This window comes from Giraffa tippelskirchi, chromosome 7 (genome assembly GCF_054371585.1).
Source record: "Giraffa tippelskirchi isolate mGirTip1 chromosome 7, T2T-mGirTip1v1.2.pri, whole genome shotgun sequence".
Taxonomy (NCBI): domain Eukaryota; kingdom Metazoa; phylum Chordata; class Mammalia; order Artiodactyla; family Giraffidae; genus Giraffa; species Giraffa tippelskirchi.
The window spans coordinates 132,268,280-132,287,219 of record NC_137281.1 but is presented as its reverse complement, the minus strand read 5'-3'; the positions used below and the strand labels follow the sequence as shown (position 1 = coordinate 132,287,219).

The 18,940-nt window shown below is 40.6% G+C and overlaps 2 protein-coding genes across 9 annotated transcripts in view; one reads left to right on the top strand and one right to left on the bottom strand.

The window, feature by feature from the left end:
- L3HYPDH (trans-L-3-hydroxyproline dehydratase) overlaps nt 1–11,716 on the top strand; it is a 132,266-nt gene extending 120,550 nt beyond the window's left edge. For 2 of the 4 annotated variants that reach the window (XR_014059371.1, XM_081509680.1), the window contains 2 exons: nt 6,772–6,869; nt 8,947–11,716. Coding sequence is in view for 2 of the 4 variants with exons in the window: in XM_081509680.1 (XP_081365806.1) it covers nt 6,772–6,869 (98 nt within the window). In the remaining 2 variants the exon portion in view is untranslated. The remainder of the gene's footprint in view (nt 1–6,771; nt 6,870–8,946) is intronic. The other 2 variants (XR_014059372.1, XM_081509682.1) reach the window with 2 other exon arrangements.
- DAAM1 (dishevelled associated activator of morphogenesis 1) overlaps nt 1–18,940 on the bottom strand; it is a 175,056-nt gene that overhangs the window by 31,195 nt on the left and 124,921 nt on the right. For all 5 annotated transcript variants that reach the window (XM_081509675.1, XM_081509674.1, XM_081509677.1 and 2 more), the window contains exons 5-15: nt 16,120–16,214; nt 13,823–14,156; nt 12,731–12,841; nt 12,507–12,610; nt 11,289–11,355; nt 10,952–11,069; nt 10,175–10,313; nt 9,833–9,891; nt 6,576–6,763; nt 5,818–6,117; nt 5,403–5,510 (exon numbers count right to left, since the gene is read on the bottom strand). In XM_081509675.1, the coding sequence (XP_081365801.1) occupies nt 5,403–5,510; nt 5,818–6,117; nt 6,576–6,763; nt 9,833–9,891; nt 10,175–10,313; nt 10,952–11,069; nt 11,289–11,355; nt 12,507–12,610; nt 12,731–12,841; nt 13,823–14,156; nt 16,120–16,214 (1,623 nt within the window). The remainder of the gene's footprint in view (nt 1–5,402; nt 5,511–5,817; nt 6,118–6,575; nt 6,764–9,832; nt 9,892–10,174; nt 10,314–10,951; nt 11,070–11,288; nt 11,356–12,506; nt 12,611–12,730; nt 12,842–13,822; nt 14,157–16,119; nt 16,215–18,940) is intronic.

Sequence of the window (18,940 nt, the reverse complement as noted above, 5' to 3'; positions counted from 1 at the left end):
AGAAAGTCACAGCTTTCTTTGCATATTTTTGCCATGATGGCATGAATGAAGCTTCGGTGTGCAAAATACACCCCAGCTTTCGGGCCAATGACTTGCACAACCAGCATTTACTCAGCAGATTCCTGAAGGCCTCACTTGTCCCGGCAGCACTGCCAAGGCCAGTTTTACACAGATGAGCTGTTTCACATCGTTCTTCACATGGGAAGCAACTCGTATACTCCCCTGGCTCCACCCATACAAGGAGGGATTACTTTTCCGGAATGGCATTTAAAAAAATAAATCGATAACCACACGAAACCTTTCTTTCCTCTGATGTCACAGTTTTATTTTGTCCCTGTTGTAACTGTCAAGTTTTTTTTTTACCCTGAAACTCCTCAGGACCCATTCCCTGTAAAAGCAGTTTCTCTTTTCAAGAGCAGAGAAAACTCCAGTGTAGTGAACTCCATGAGGTCATCTTACCCTGCTTTTCTTCCTTAAAGAGACAAGTTGCAAGCTGGATTTAGACACCGCTCTCCCTGTCTGGCCTTCAAAGAAGGAACTTGTATGAAGGCCTCTATAACTCATTCTCCTCAAGTTCCCAATGTCAAGAAATTAAGACCTCTGACCTCTACTGTACTGGGCTACAGAACCAGGCCTCTAGCATTTGCTAGGGATGTGACTTGGGGCTCAGTTTCACTAGCTGTACAATGAAGTAAACAACTGGATTACTACTGTGAGGATTAAATGTGATAACGAAGATACGGTATTTTGTACAGTACCTGTCACATATTTATGAGCTCAACACTTGGAAGCTGTCATACATTACAGTTATTTTATCTTTTAAGACAATGATCAAGTCCATTTCTTTGCCTATTGCTCTGCTTCTCAGTTGAGCTGAAGCACAGTTGGCCAAGATCTCCTGTTTATAACCAGCAGCAGCACTAAGTGTAACAGTTAATAGCGAAGTAATTTATCTTATCTTTTGCAAGGTGAGGATGAGGAATGCCATGGCAGAGTATGGCTAATTGGAGGTCTTGAGATTCCCCCTTTTTAAAAGTCCTTTAATCATCACATTGTAAATAAAATCACCAAGTTTCTTAGAAGGAAAATGTTAAAAATAATTATGTTTCCAGGCTTATTTCAAATAAGTTAATATTCTCTTTGAAACTAAATGATTCACTCATTGGTTTGGGTCAAACATGACAGGACTGTCTACATTTGGCTCCACCTAACAGGATGCCTGATTTTTCCAGATGATTTTTGGTATAGGGATTAGGATTTGGAAAATAAACAGGAAATTGGAGCTTGCATTTTCAGGAACCAGTGCTGATAAATTCCTATAGATAGGGTTTCACCATGTAATAATGACTCACCATTTTATAGACAATGACAACTTTTACATGAATGGTTCTTAATCTTTTTGAGGTTGATAAAAGCTAGAGATCCCTCTCCAGAGAAATGCATGCACTAATATTTAAATAAAATCCTGTATTTGATTAACTCTTACCATGTTGTCCAGCTACAGAACCTCTACCTTCTACCGTGGAACTAAGAAAACCCACTATTTACAGTTTTTACCTTCTGCCTTCATGTGCCATGGCTAAAGATCAAGCTTATTGAATCAATGTCCTAAATCATATAATTGTTCAATGTTAGAAACTAGATATACAGAATAACAAAAAACATAAAAAGAATAAAAAAGGAAATTTCTTTGCCCATCCATAAAATAAATCAGAAGATATCACAGAATATTCCAAATGGGACCCCAAGAATGACCCCAACAACTTGTGTGTTACATGTTAGCAGGAGCGTCAGATTCTAAGCCTAGGAGAATGGTTATCTTTTATTCTGTGTCAGAGCAGAGAGGCTTCGAAATACTATGTGCTGATAGTAGAACTATGAAGAAGGGGTGTCCCTAGGCAGAGAGAAGAGGAGGAATGGAGACAGCCAGTTGCTCATTTGTTGTCACAGAAATACGTGTTCCTTTCGATGCAGTAACTTCAGTTCATTTCCACTCTACCAACTGCATAGATAGGGAGAATGAATTTATAACATCTCAAGATGAAAATTTCCCACAAAACGAAGATAAATAGTTCAAATGTATCTGAAATAGTGCTAATATGCAATGAGCTACATTATGTGTTAAAATAAGTTTTTTGTGGCTGGCTGAGAAATCATGTGTAAGTTTCAGTGAGGAAAAGAGGTTCTGAGATTTAGGACATTGACTTTTAAATGAACTTCTGGAATGTGCAGGGGAATAACTGCATGCTACTATATTCCATTTCGTGTGGCACATAAGCTTACATATTCAGTTCTGCACACCTTTGATATCCACACTGGAAAAAAAAAAATCCTGAATAGAAATGGTCTTGTTCTTAAAACTGGAGTTAAAGACAGTATAAATATCTGTTCAGTTTTTAATAACTCAATATTTCTCATATCAACAGGGCATATCTTGTGTGTGTATACATTTATTTATATAAAATCTCTCCTAAATGTCATTAATCAGTATTCACCTAAATTGTAATAATCTGAAGCTTAAAATTATTTTTTCAAAATCATATTCTGTGTAGTGTTCCTGTTACATGCACACAGACGATGGTATTCCTGTATTCTTTGCCTCTCTGAGAAATTTACTTGGTCACACAACTGGCTGAAATCCTGAGAGTTTGGTCAGGGTTATATAACTCTGGAAGGAAGAAAGAAGATATCACAGGAAAAAAAAAAAGGTTCCCAGTATTCATTTGGGAGTAGAAAAGAGAGCAGTTCCAGTGTGATAATAATTATATACAGCACTGCCAAGATTAAAATGAAAATGTATAGGTTTTTGACATTGCCATTAGTTATGAGACTAGGGAACATAATGACAGAAACCCTGTTTCCTTTATCCTGTGTGCTCCTAACTAGACTGCTTTCATCTTTCAATTTTCTGTCTTTCAACATTCAATAAATTCAACGGAATGGTTGAAATTACCTTCACTTGGGAAACACATTTATGGTTTAAAAATTCTCATCTCACATTCTTATACCAAGAGGAGAAACGTAACTTGAATCAGCTGAGCAAGTGTGCTGAAAATTTTCTCCAGGAAGCACTCTTGGAAATGTCACAAATGATTCTACTTACCAGTCTACGACTTAGTGTTAACTGCAACTGAAATGTTCTGGTCTAGCCTGACTGGCATGACTACTGATTACTTAAACAGCAATTGGTTGCTAGGAGACAATTACCCAATTGCTAGGCTTTCTGCAACCCTGTCTCTTGGAGCTCTTGAGAGCTGTCCACATATTTGTCCCAGGGCATTTTGGCAGCATCCTTCTGCACCTTCTGCTAGAAAGGCAGTTAATTATGAGTCTTGCAAACTTGGGTCTTTCAACCACCTGCCTTCGCAGTAAATGCGATCCACAAGCTCAGACTTGAAGAGCATCATTTGAAATAGATGTTTTCTCTTCCTTTTATTTACTTCTCTTAGTTCCCAAACCTTCATCTTAGGCAACCAGAATGGACCAGTATTAATGACTGAGGCTGAAGTAGGGAATCAATGGAATGTGTGATGAGGTAGATTATTTGAATCTACCTGGAGACTGGCTAAAATGTCCTAAAAAGCCCAGAAATAAACCTTCTTGGGATAGCAGAGAGAGAGTGTGTGTGTGAGAGAATGGAAGAGGCCTGTCATGACCCTTCTGCAGTGAGTCTGGTCCAAGTACCTGCCATGCAAGAGCTCTCAACACATCCTTTGTTTGTCCCTTGAGAGACAAGGTATCTTGCTTTCAGTTGGACAATGTCCTATCCTCTTTTTCTTCATTTTCCTTTATTTGGCATGTATGACATTGCACAAGTTTGCCTTCATACTTTCACGGGGGCCAGGTTGAGAGCTCCTATTTTGGAGTCATGCTGTCATGGCAGGCAACCACCTGCATTTTTGTACTTTATTAAAATAGCATAAAGGGTACCACAAGCAAGTATTCCCTCCCTTAAGGGAAAATATTCTAGCTAAAAGACAAACTACTTTTCCTTCTCAATTTTAGTTTCATCAAAGGCCGTTTTGAAAAAGAAAACCCTCAGATGTTGTTTCTCTCCAGCCTCAGTCCATTTTCTCCCTCGGGGCTTGGCAGTTCTGTTCTGAGACACTCTTTCTTGGGAAGCAGGCCAAGCCTCAGCAGACTAGGAAGTCTGCTGCTTGTCTGAGGATGCTCCACCCTGGGCGTGATTCACGCAGGAGGTAAGGGCCTCCCAGTTAAGCCTGAGGAAAGCCCCTGCACAGACGCCCGCCCTCTGCCTCTTCCTGTTCAAGACGAAGTCTGCGCTCCTCCTCAGCTTTTCTCTCCCCCAGTCACTCCTACAGCTTTTTCCCTTACGCTCTGGGACTCACTTTTCCCCTTTCCAGAACTCCCATTGACTAAGACCCCACTCCACCTTTTCCTTGTTTTTCTGAGACTCTTGGAACCAAGCCACTTGGCTGTGAACTCTACTAAGATGCCCTCTTGAGGAGTGAGAGCTACCACACAGATGTGACCAGGGCTCACGAAGTGATGCTGCCTACTCAGCCACATCAAATCGCACGTTCTCACGACTATCACATTGCTCACTTTTCAGAAGCACCTCGGGTCCTGTTTGTCCCATTGCCATCTCCACAGTTGCTCAGCGGTCACGGCCCCGCTTCTGAATTGATCATGTTCCTGACAGAGTAAAAACTTCCCCCAGGGTTCTATCAAGCTGCCGACTTACAGTCCCTTCCTATCTCCCAGACTTTTGAAGATTCCTTCTACTCAACAGCCCTATCACAATGTCCTACTGTACAGCACAGGGAGCATATTCAATACCCTGTTGCAAACCATAATGGAAAGGAATATGAAAGAGAATAAATTTATGTATAACTGAGTCACTCTGCTGTACAGTAGAAATAAAACACAGCATTGTTAAAAAAAGAAAAGAAAACAAAAATGTCCTAAAAATAAAAAAGGCAGTCCACTTCTGATAATAACCCCTTGAGATATATATGTATAAATAAAACAGCTTCAGAAATGAACACTGGGAGGTAACACTACAAGTTATGTAATCCTTCTACTAATATCTTCACCTGGTGACCCCTTTGACTAAGCACAAGTGACAAGAAGATACAGACTCCTTCCACCAATGGAGAGAAGGTTGTAGACACACCCCAGAGTATGATTCTGTCCAACGAGGAGCTTGTATGCCTTCAACATGTACACACATGCACATGTGCGTGCACACACACACACAGGCACCTAGTCACACATGCAGACCCAAGTGCTATGCTATTTGAGGGAACATTTCAGGGTAGATCAAACAGCCTAGACTTAAGATGCCCATAACAGCATGGTTAAGGCAGATGGCCCAGGGATCACTCACAAGAACATGAACTTCTTAACTGTTTTAGCATCTGGAGGGCACAAGCTCTTACCTGTTGTCTTTGATAAGCAGAGAAAGTTCTTTCCAGGTCTTCAAGATCTAGAACTTTGAAGACTTTTGTATCATCAATTTCGGTCCATACTGTTCCTTCCAGTTTGTTCTGCAAACATCAAGTTAATAAGTGCTGGGGTTTATAGTTAGACACAAAAAGAACAGATGCAGTTATTTTTTAAAAAAGTGCTGCTCTCTCAAATTTTTCGCTTACCAGATGCTCAGAATGAGCTGGCTTTAAATAACATGTCATTTATTTCAGAAGCTTTATCACTTAAATATCTGAGCTAGTGAGAACCCCAAGTCTATGTGAGAAAATGAAACCACTGGAGAGCCAAGGCTGTCTCCTTGTCAGGGACAACACAGTAGGCTGCTAATGCTGTCCATGAGATGGCAAATGTGAACAAATGGCTTACCTCAGGCAGCTTAGACCAGTTGAAGGATTTCAGGGCATTTGTGGGCTGAGGAATGTTCTTCTTCTTGAGTGCCAGACCCAGGGGGGCACCAGGAGGTGGCATGATTCCCCCCAAGGGAGGAGGCCCTGGGGGAGGAGGGGGGCCTCCTGGGGGGAGGGGAGGCGGCGGAGGAGGAACCAGTCCACCTGGCAGAGGTGGGGGTGGTGGGGGAGGGAGGAGAGACCCTGGCATAGAGGAGGGAAAGGGTCCCCCAGGGGCTCCAGGTGAAGATACACCTGGGAGTGAAGCACAGACAGCCCTCTGAAAAATAAAAATAGGAAAAGGCAAGATCAATGGGAGAAGTAAATTCACCGGACGATTTTGAGAGTCTGAAACTCTGCCTAACATGTACGTTACAGAGAAATTCACACATCCGAGATTGTGGGCTTTAAGGGGCAGTTGAGTCCAATGGACTTGTACATGCTGCTCTACGTCTCTCACCACTGGTACCATCCTCCAGTTTGGTTTTCATGATAACAAGTTTTCATGTTAAGAAGCTCATGTGATTTCCTCACTCAGAACAAACACCCCCAACCATCTCTGCTAACGGGCAGGGTCAGCAGAGGCAGTAGGTTGTACAACCACTGTGATGGGTCAGGAGAGGGTTCAGGCTCTCTTCCTGCCCACAGAGCTGACTGCTGAAGGATGGGGCTCCGGGCTGAGTGAGGCATCAGCAGCTGCCGAGCCGTGGAGACCTGGCCCTGGGCCGGCGGCCTTACCCTGCTGAGCTCGTGCAGCTGGGCCGTGAGGTCCGCCACCTGCTGCTTCACTTGCTTGTGCTCGGTGGTCTCTTTTTCCAGCTTCTCTTTCATTTTATTTAAGGTCTGCATCATCTCTTCCTTCTCCTGGGTCTTGGCATCACATTCTCGCTCTTTCTTTTCCAACTTCTGTTGTAACTCATTGTGCTCTACACAGGAAAACAATTGGACATGAAAATGGCGTACTCTTCAAAGCTGAAGCATTTTTCTCCAAACAGAAAATTGATTGAGGTTGACTGGGAGGCTCTTTATTAGGTAAATATCATTCCTCTTCTCCATCGAAGGGAGCAACTCATGGGCTCAATGGTGCTCGTGCTTGGAGGGGGCTTTGGATGAACAACTTTATCAATTACATCTGTAAAAGGCGGAAGAGGCCCTCCAGTCACAGTGCCAAAGAGGGGACACAAGCGTGGGCAAATATGGAGGTGAACTTTGCCTGCTTGGTATTTAATTCAGAATCCTGTCCTAGAAATGGCCCTTTAGTCACACTATGGAAAGTGACTATTAACAGGACTTCTTTTCATAACTTAAAAATGGGAACGAGAGAAGGCCAGTGTTCATTAGCTGGGTTTGCTGGCTCAGGTCCGACTAGTGGAGGGGCTGAAAGGGAGGATCCTGCTCTGGGAGGAAGTGCGGCTGCCAGACCCAGGGTTTGTCCCAACGTGGAGCCATTGCTCCCACCCCCCTTGAGGGCCCCTTGGACTTGAAGTGCTGTATGCTCTGGCATAACAATTATTAAAACTTTCGAGGGCAAATTTTATCATCTCAGCTTTAAACACCTTCGAGGCAGGATTACCTGCTGAGCATGAGAACCGTAAGAGAAGAAAAATTTTAGCTCTTAGCTGTGGTTCCACTGACTCCTCCAATCCCACTATTATGGAACAATGCACCCCATTTCGCATAATGTTTGCTTATGCTGCCAACACACCTGCTGACTCTAGCACTGACAAGAGTGATGCTCTTTAGAAAAGAAGACTAATGAGGTTTAGGCTGCACATTTTTATTTCAAATACTTGGTCCCGATTCCTAGTGTTTTTATATGAATAAACCCACTAGAGATAGAACCCACTGGGACAGAGCTATACCGAGTTGGGCTCTGTTTTTGAATTTGATAACACATTTCAATGCTTGCTTTCTCTGTCTCTTACTTTCTCTCTTCTGAGTCTTCCAAAGTCAGAGTTTGCAGAGAAGGGTTCAAGTCACTAAACTTGGATTTTACCAGCCTTGGAGTTAAGATAACTGTCAACCTATGTCTACCACTCTACGGATGCTTCCCTGACTTCTTCAGCAGCATCTAAAAACTACCCCACTGCATTTCCCTTTCCTTCTTCTATCTCCATTTCATTCCTCTTTGGCAACTGTTTAAGACCTGACTTCCTATCACCAGTCATTAGCCTTTGACAAATCTGACCAAGCCTCAGGGCCACTTGAGAGACTTTAACATTTCAGAACCCCCAGACCCCATTCCAGGAGTCTATTCTATAGATCAGGGGCAGGGCTTAGGAACTTTCCTCTGACTGACCTCGGCCATTTCCTCTAGTACCACCTCAACTGCCTAAATCCTATACAAAACTTTCTACCATTTATTGGTGGTGGTTTAATTGCTAAGTCGTGTCCAAGTCTTCAGATGCCATGGACAGTAGCCCGCCAGGCTCCTCTGTCCATGGGATTTCCCAGGTAAGAATACTGGAGTCAGTTGTCATTTCCTTGTCCAGGGGATCTTCCTGATCCAGAGATCGAACCCACGTCTCCTGCATTATAGATGGTCTCCTGCATTGCAAGTGTATCCTTTACTGCAGAGCCATCAGGGAAGCCCTCTACCATTTATTAGGCAAGTAATAAATGCCAGGCTCTATGCTAAAGTCCTTGTATTTTTCATTTAATCTTCACAACAACCCAATTAGGTTCAAGCTTGACTTTGTAGAGACAGACTGGAAGAGTAAAGGACTTAGCCTACTCACATACCAGTCCGGGGCAGACTGAGACTCAGACCCAGACCCCAGAATAGCACCTGACCTGGCAGCCATTCAGGACATTCCTGCTACATGAATGACTCCCAAGCTTATGTCCTAAGTACTCTCTTCAACTCACACACCCGAGTCTCCAGGCTTCAGGGTATATCCCCAAAATATCACTCATTCATTGACCATCTTCTCCGGTGTAACTCTCTCTTTACCCTACAAGTTAGGGTAAACTAGTGTCTCTCTTCTTTCTGTAGCAGTTTCTGGAATTAATTTATAAAAATGTATGTGCAACCTCACTTATTTAAGACCAATCTGAATTCATATGAGGAATCCATAATATAATAGAACTTTATATTTCTATTTTCCAGTACCAGTGGTGAGACTGCTTTTCTGCTCAATGGACAAAATGTGATATGAGGAAAGGAAATGCTTCAGCATCTCGTGGACTAGCTTTTCAACACACTGAATATTGGGGCAAGTGCTATATTGTATGTCACTGGTGTGAATGCATCACTTGGACAGGGAAAAGGAAGTCAGTGTGCCAGCATAATGAAAGAGTGGTGGCCAGGAGTATGACTGTTTTCTCAAAGGGTCCAACTTTAACTTGCTAATTTTGAAGGAGGAGAAAAGTTCCATCCATTCTGTGAGTGGTTGTCATGGTGATGGGCATGACCCCCAAGTTACTTGATGCTAAGTGTTGATATCAAAGACATATTGAGACACTCATCAATAGCTGGCCTGTTAACATTTCATAACATGTACGTCTACAATGGTCAGTGATTTTCTGCACGATTTCTCTTTTTATAACTGGTGCCAAATTAAGATCAAATGGAGAATTGGACTGCTGAAACCAAGTGGCCTGAACTTTTCTTTTAAAATTCTGGGTAATCCCTGGGTGTCCCTTATTATATTTCTTAAAATACAGTGTGCTTTAAAGAGCAGTTATGGGGAAGGTTGGCATGAACAATAGTTAAAATCTGAATTAATGAATACTGAACAGCACATGCTTAAAAAAATGCAGATGATTATAATATAATAAAAGGATAAAATATTGAGGAATCAACATGACAACTAAGACAGTTTGATTCAAGAAAAACTAGGCAGACTGCCCTGAAGACATGATGGTGTGAAAAGGCTGTTTATGCACCAATGTCAGTAAGAAGCATCAATGCAAATTTCTAAAATATTCACTAAGGAGAGCTGTCCAGTAACCAGTAACACAACCTCTTTTCTTGTCAGGACCTCATCATTTACCTTTTCTCATTTTTTCTGCTTGTTCTTTCCACTGCTTAACTTCATTTTCATTAACCAACCTGTATAATAGTTAAAGGAGCATTCATTACAAAAAGCACAAAAGACTGCTAAATGCATGCTCTCTAGGTACAAAATTGTTTAACATAAAGCAAGTCCTCAGCATGCTTGAGACCCATTTTAAATCCAGAAGTTACACACATGTATTACATGTATACATATAGGAACTCATATCTGACCTCCAGAACACTTTAATTCTCCCAACTGCTACTTTGAAGTAAGATAAAACAAATGTCTTACATTGTTGCTGTTATCTCAAGGGCAGCAATATAAGAAGCAACTTACATCCGGACGACATTCTTGATATTAAAGTTTTCCAAAGGTGTAGAGTCAGGGTCTTGACCTTTGTCATTCTGAATAACTATTTGCTGTATAATTCTATCTAGGAGTAGCCAGTACTGAACTGTGTTGCCACTCCTCTTGTCTAAAAAAGAAAAGAACAGTGGAAATACTTCAAGTGGTTTCAAAACTTTAATGAGTATTTTTCAACAGGGGTCACCCACCAGAGTCATAGAACCAGACAGATGTTTACTACCCTTCCCAAATATCTGGAATCTGACCCTCAATGATCATTGATCATTTACATGATTGAGAGGTACTTTTTATCCCCTTCTACATGTGTTGTAGGGCATATATTTATTTTTAAAATCAAAGTGAGGTATAATTCATTTTATTCTGAGAGCTTTACAATACCCCTTAAGCTGTGCAATGACTTTGTTGTTGTTTAGTCACTAAGTCATGTCCGACGCTGAGACCCCATGGACTGTAGCCCACCAGGCTCTTCTGTCCATAAGGTTTCCCAGGCAAGAATACTGGAATGGGTTGCCATTTCCTTTTCCAGGGATCTTCCGATCCAGGGATCGAACCCATGTCTCCTGCAGTGGTAGGCCGGTTCTTTACCACTAAGCCACCAGGGAAACCTGCAGACACACCGGGCTGTCACAAAACCAAGGTTTGGAATCCCTGGTGTGCACCCAACCTAAGCCACACTGTTCAGATGACAGAGGCCTCTGAATGATGTCCCAACATTCACAAACACATGTAAATCACAAACACACTCACAAGGCATTTGGAGGCAGTGGTGTAAGATGGACATGAAGTGAGGGTAAGCTTCACTGTGGGTGAGCCTCTTCCTGGTCAGCTCAAACATCTGAGTAGCACTTTTTGTGTCTATATGAACCTGTTTCATATAAAAAGGAAATCTAAATCAAGCATTCAAGTCCTTCAATTCCTGCAAGGTAAGGTAAGCAAATCCAAGGCAAACAGAACCTAATCCTGCCACTTAGATAGCAAAACAGAATTGTGATTTTGCTCTTACATTACACAACTCTATGACACACATTACAACAGGGAAATCTGTGAGCTGCCGAGTCAAAACAGAATAATTAAGGATACGTACCAGTTCAAATCTTTTGGCAAATTCTAGCTCATCTTCATTTCGGAGCATTTCAAAAAAATCTAAATGCCTGAAAGACAAAGACAATTTACTAAAAGCAGAACATCCTATAAACAGGCACATAGGAATCAGGACATAAATACAAAGACCTTTCCTAAAATTTCAGAGATATCTCTAAAAGAAGTATCACAACAGAATTAAAATGCCTTCCCTTAACTATGTGCTAAGGAAAAAGACATCATGTGTCTGAAATGAGATCATTGCAAAAGACAAATCTAAAAGCCTAGGAGGCCTGGCACTTAGAAGACAATTCATAAAAGTTTACAATCCAAAAGCAACCAAATCCAGATTCTATTCACAAGATCTCTTCATGGAAAAATAAGTCCATATAAGTAACTTGCTTGACTACTGAATTAAAGACTACAAAGCAATGGTCGTGCCTTTCACTTATTCCCATAAATATTTACTGAGCCCCTAACTATTGATACTGGGGATGATTAGTTCTGTGGAGACAAATGCATGCAGGTAAAGGGAGCAGAGAATGATGGGGGTGCAGTAAGGTAAAGAACGTGAACACAGCGACCGGGAAAGACCTCCCTGCACAGGAACAAGCAGTTTGGACATCTGTGGGACGATCTTTTAATGCTGAGGAAACAGCAGGTGCAGATGCCCTGAGGCAAGTCTACATGACCGTAGACTATCAAGAAAAGCAGCATGGTGGAGTGCACGAGGGCGGGAGAAGAGTGGTAGAGCAAAGATCTGAAAACTTGTAGGGTATGTTAGAAATCGCAAAATTTGCAGACAAGCAAACGAACACGGAAGTGGACATTAACATTCACAGAATGTCTCTCCGAGATGCCATGTGACTCCACATGTTTTACAGTAACATCTCATAAGAGCCCTTAAAGATAGTGTCAGCATCATCATCACTATTTCTTCGGGTATAGAAACAGTAAGGGTCACAAAAATTGAGTAACTTGATCAGAACACATAGCAAGTAGGCAGCAGCATTAGGATATGGATTCCCGTTTAATCTCAAAACCTACACTAAGTTCTCTACACAATCTGCTGCTTCTTTCATTGAGAAAGTCTTGCTAATAAAAACATCATTACCTGGTCTAACATTCGGGTACAAGTTCCTTAGGTCACGAGTAGTTCAGACCGGCACTGCACACGTGGAAAACACACGAACTATCTCCTGTTGTTAACGGTGTGACTTACCTATCTAATGTTGAATTTTCATGTTCCCTTAATTTATCTATTACAGGCTGAATTCCCAACATCAGAAATTCATAGCGAAGATGAAGTCTAAAGTCCAAACTTTCCTGAAAGTAGAAGGGTGATGGAATACATTTTTAAGCTCTTTAGAGAACATACTTGTTAGTATTTTTTTTTTAATTGTTCTTTAATAATACGTTTTAGATTGTGACACAGAAGGCTCTTACCACTCCTGCGCCTTGGCTTAGCACTGCATTGATGAAGGACATGATGGCAGTCTTAAGACTCACTTCATCTCGATACCGCCCCGTGCTCTTATCCAAGTCATTAATTAACGTCTACCAAGGATACAAATGTGAAAACAAAGGACTGAATAGTTACTACCTTACACTCATTTTATTAATTTTTTAATACTTAGAAGTTAATTTTTAAAACCTTGTGTTGAGTCAAAATTACATCGATCCATAGAAAGCTACCTTTTTTCCTTAAGATTAGTCCCCAAAACTCTACTTTCAAAATTCTTACATCATATATGTTTATACATACATGTATACAAAGTATTAACACAAAAGATAATGCTTCATTAATTTTACTTGCTTTTTCTGAGTATAAAAAAATGTGGTGACATAATCTCACTGTTTATATTGATCCTAAATCAAGACTGGCAATCTGTAAGATTTTCAGAGAACACTCATTTAGTGGATTGAAAAGCGTGTTACATAATGTTTAGAAAGGAGGGAGGGCTACATTTTTAAATTCAGTGCAACAGTCTTCCCTTCTCCACAAGGGATGTGTTCTAACATCCCCAGTGGATGTCTGAAGCCGTGGGTAGTACTGAACCCTATATATACTCCTATATAGACTTTGTTTTTCCTCCATTAACAGCTGGGTGGTGTATAAATTGTGGGTATTCTAGACAAAGGGATGATTCACATCCTGGGAGGGACGGAGCAGGATGGCATGAGATTTCATCACATTACTCACAACAGCTGCACAATTTAAAACTTATGAATTGTTTCTTTCTAGAAGTTTCCATTTAATACTTTCAAACAGCAGTTGATCACGGGTCATTAGCACTGTGGAAAGCAAAACTGCAGGTAAGAGGGGAGGACTACTGGAAATCCACAACCCCATATGACCAACTACAGAAAGAATATTCTACTGTTTACCCAAGAGGAAGGAATTATTTGAAGCCACATATGAATGCTCACCACAGGGGGAAATTTCAAGTTAGGCACCCTCCCCACCACCACCACCCACGGGCCAGGAAAGGCACCTGTCATGAGGCAGGAATGAAGATGTGGCGTGGAAGCACCCACCTGAAAGCGGGTTCTCTCGCTGGCATACTTCTGGTAGTGCAGCATGGCCTGCAGAACCTTCTTGTGGCCCCCGGGAACCAGACACACAGCGCCCAAGATTTCCAGCACGGCCACCTTCGTCTTAATGTTCTCTGTGCTCAGACTCTGAGCAATAACATTAATACTCTCAGAATGAGCCAGGACATGAGCCCGACCTTGAGAGTTGTTCATTAGCGCCTTTATACATCCAATGAGAGAGGTATGTATTCGAGACTCCGAGGTCTCGTAGTCCATGGTCTTTAGAAAGTTGAGAATACATGACAGGCCATCCAAGTCAATGAATCTGGTTACAAACCTGTCATGAGAAGAAGGTTAAAGTGCATCAGACTTAAGTCTCTTTGGAATTCTTTAATAGCCCTTAAGAGAAAAGTTTAGGGGGGTGGTAGTCAGGAAAAAGTAAGAAGATGTAGTTCCTAAAGTAACAGAAGGCTCACATTGATGAAGTCTTCTTAATTGGAGGCCTCTTCCTTGGCACAGGTCTAACCAGAAGTGGGAAAAAAATCTCCATTTGAGTTAGAAAAGATCTTAGTTGATACCAACAACCAATTAACAGACCTTATAACCATAGGAAATCAGGAACAAGAAGACACTCAGATATCTGCCTTAGGTTAAAGTCATCTGCTGATCCTGTGTTAGGATAGCATCCAGTCTCCAAGCACATTTAAGTGTTGACCACTGACTCAAGCATCCCCCACACCAATGAAAGTCAAAAAGCATCCTTCAACTCCAGGATATTTACTTGCCAAATGATAATCTATTTTCTTAAGGTTTCATAGCAAAGCCCTCCTTTTGTATGACATGCTATATGGAATCTCAACATATAAAACAAATAAAAGCAATACTTGATACTATATATTAATGTTTTTATATTTATAGCACTTATTTACTTTAAAGTCAATCATTGAGAATAATTCACAATGTACATCTGCAGGTTAAGCCTTTTGAAAAGTTCGAAGTAACAAGACCTAGATTACTCCAGAAATTTCCAAACTTATTAAACCTTGGGCATCCACTAACGTCTGAGAATTTGGAACACATATACAGAGGGAAACACAGTTAGGATAGGCTAGAAAACTTCTATCATTCAAGGGTATATAATTTTTGAGAAATCAGCAGATTTTTCCTATCATTTTACAGTCAAATATAGGAAACCTTTATTTTACAGTCATTTCATCCAACCATGTGACCAAGATCTAGCCAAGCTTCATTCATAGCACTTGTTCTAATGAAATGCACCTGTAAGCACCCCCATATCCTACCAAACTTTAGAGGCATTAATAAAGGTGTGGGAGGCATACAATAGATGATAATCCATCTTTCATAACAGTTTTACTGAGCAATAACTCGCATGCCATAAAATCCATACTTTCAAAATTATAATTCAGTGATTTTTAATATATTCACAGGGTTGTACAACCATGATCACTATCTGATTTTGGAACATTTTAATTACCCCGAGAAAACCATTACTCCTTCCTAATCAACCCTAGAAGAACATTTCCCTCTCTTCCTAACCCCAGGCAACCACTTTTCTTCTTGTCTCTATGGATTGGCCTTTTTGGGATATTTCATATAAATGGACTCATACAATATGTGGTCCTTTGTGTGGCTTCTTTCACTTTGCGTAAGTATTTTCAAGGCCTATCCATGTTGTAGCATGTATCAATACTCCACTAGTTTTTTATGGTTGAAAAGTATTCCATTATATAGGTATATCATATTTTACTTATGAATTCATCAGTTGATAGAATTTGGATAGCTTCCATTTCTGGCTATTATACATAATGCTGAAATTCACATATAAGGTTTTAGGGGACATGTTTTTACTTCCCTTGGCTATATATCAAGAAGGAGCAACACTGTTGGTTCATATGGCAACACAATGTTTAATATTCTGAGGAACCGTCTAGCTGTTTTCTAAAGTGGTTGCACCATTTTATATTCCCACCATCAGTGAATGAAGGTTACAATTTCTCCACATCTGTACCAACACTTGTTAGTCTGCCATTTTTACCTTTAGCCATCTTCATGCCTGTCTACATCTTTTTTAATTGAAGAAAAATAATTTAGTGAATGTTCAATGGTGTAAGGTATTTCATCCATGGTTTAATTACATGTTTTTATTTTAAGGTTACCCCAAAAGTTTGGCTATTGCAGAAAAATTAAGAAAAAGGAAGGGAAAAAAGAAAAGAGGGAGAAAGTAGAAAAGAAGAAGAAGAAAAGAGACAAGTCGTACATGCTGCCTAGTAAAACATTACCTCATTGGTTTTGTCCTTAGTGCTGTCTTCAAACTCTCTATAGTTTTACTTCTCTCTTCTTCCTCTTCCTTCTCTAAAGCCAGCAGAGATTTTCTCTATGCAAAGAAAATTATAAAGCAACTTCTTTAAATTATATGTTTTAATTATGGCACAAGCAAAACAAGCCCACAGATTACATGCTACTATCACATTTAATACAAACAATCAAATGAGACTATGACTAAGATTTACTATAAGCCAGCATGTAGAGCAAAAGCACCAAGAATTCCACAAATTCATTCTACTACAAGTTAGTTCTTTTGAATTTAAATAAAGTTTTAAGAAAATGTTGAGAAATCTGGTAGAGATTAAGTTTTCCAAACACTTATATAACTAACTATTCTATAACTACACTCCAATGAAGATATTACTATTTATACTTGATAGAAAGATTAGACTTGTAGTTAAAGATAACTTTCTGACAATGAAATAATATTATCACACTATCAAACAGAGGTAGGCAGCAATCTTCCCATGCTATTTCTCTCATTCTTCAGCCAAAAAGTGTAATCTTTTACACTTTCTGTTACATCAAATTGTTTTTAAGAAGAATGATTAAATTCAATCTGACACAAAGATAGACAATTCCTTCAGAGTAAATGCTTAAGTTTTAGAAATGATTCAACATCATTTGGAAATCAGGGTATAGTGTGTGTGTGTGTGTGTGTGTGTGTGTGTGTGTGTGTGTGTGTGTGTGTGTGTGTGTGTGTGTGTGTGTGTGTGTGTGTGTGTGTGTGTTCTCTTCCTACTCAGGACTAGAGCAGTACTTTTCAAACTTTAACAAGGATACAAATTTCCCGGGGAAGCTTGTTCAAATGCAGGTCCTGATTTGGCATATCTGAGGTGAAGCCAAAGATGCTGAGCTCCTGACGGAGCTGATGCTGCAGTCTGTAGACCTCACTTCAAAGAGGAAGGCGCTAGGAAGCAGATCTCGGTTGATATCACAAAGTCATGAATGCTAGTAAGATTCACAGACTTGTTAAAAAGTTATTTTCATTCCTTTTACCTCATAGTCACCTACGTGTACTAAAAGTTGTTGTTGTTGAGTCACTAAGTGGTGTCCAACTCTTTGCAACCCTATGGACTGTAGCCCGCCAGGCTCCTGTGTCCACGGAATTCTCCAGGCAAGAATACTGGAATGAGTTGCCATTTCCTCCTCCAGGGGATCTTCCTGACCCAGGTATTGAACCCGCATCTTCTGCATTGGCAGGTGAATTCTTTACCACTGAGCCACCAGGGAAGCCTGGTACTAAAAGTATCCCAAGGCTTAAGGCCCAGGTGCCTCCACCCACAGAACCACAGGTCCCTTGCCTTCTTCCTAGTTTTAACATGTGCTTGTCCAGTCTCAATGTTTTTACCTGTTACCTATTCTAATAAAATGCGTGGTTGGGAAACAGACTGGGATATTGAAGAAAACATTTAACTCTTATTCATATGTCTCAATGGTACAGTCTCTCCCTTTCTTTCAGGACCACACATCATCAAGGGGTGACTTTACTTAATTTTTTCATGTTAACAGTACAAGCATTAAGTAACTAAATGTTAACTAAAACCTAAATTTGACTTCACACTTAGGAGGGTAAAGCTCAAAGCAAACATATATCAGCATCATTAATAGCAACTGAAATAAAAATCAGTAAAGTCTTCTTTTGTATACTTGAGTTATTTCTGCTAAAGCTGTTCTCTTGCTAGAGATGTGCCCTGACAGCTGTCACCAGAGGATGGCAGGGGAAGAGGCTGTGTGTGGAAATAGCCAATGAATTTCTTCATGGCTCTGTGAGACCCATATCCTGGAAAATTGAGCACAAATCCAGCCAAGTACGTTTAATCTCCTGTGGCACAGCTGAATTTGTTTAGGCTCTCAAGCAATCACTTGGAATCCGCAATCCAGGATCAAGACTTTTATGAACATCATTTCTTGTTCCTAAGCTTAGTCACCCAAACCTCCCAAATTAAAGACTAAATACATTTCTTCTTGTGGTTCTTTAATACCAAATAAAGATGCACATATTTATCCTTTTAACAACCTTGGGGAAGGGGGAACCTCCAAATAAAGGCAGACTACATTAAGTCTCTCCCTAGAGGAGTTGGGAGTTTTATGAAAAGAAATTTAAATTAGAATTTCCTTTCCCAATATAAGAACTATTACTTTCCTCTCAAAACAGAAGACATTATCCTCTTTTCTGTGTGTTGTACAATTAGAGTTGAATCTAAGATTGTTTATTGTATTTGAGAAAATCGATTCTATGTAGATGAACCTGATATTCTAAAGTGACTTTTCAAAATAAAATAATTTACATGAAGTCTCAAGTTTTCAAGCTTCACATTTATGGAGAAGTCTAAATTTACAGTTTTTCATGGAAAAGGGGGATATGCTTACATTTCCTAAGATGACTGCTATGTCAAACAGCCAGGATGCACCTTGGCATACATTGGACAGGGCTGTGGTGGCCTCCTTGGGTGCGCTAACCACTTACTAAATCTCTGCTCATTTGAGGAGTGGGCAAAGGACAGAGTGCGTCCTAGCAGAGGCTCCTCCGGTCAAAGCTGCTGAGGTTTACACTGGGACATGCAGCGGGGAGAGAGATGTACAACCCAGGCACAGAAACCATCCCTGGCTGGGAAAGTCTGGAAGTAAGCTTCTTTTTGAAACATTTCACTGGTGTGAAATCAATAAGCCAACCTGCTAAGCACACAGAACTTCATCACCTCACATCCTTGCTCCCTGAGAGTGCACGCAGAAGCCACACACAAGACAAGTCCAGGCCCTTCTGGAACACGC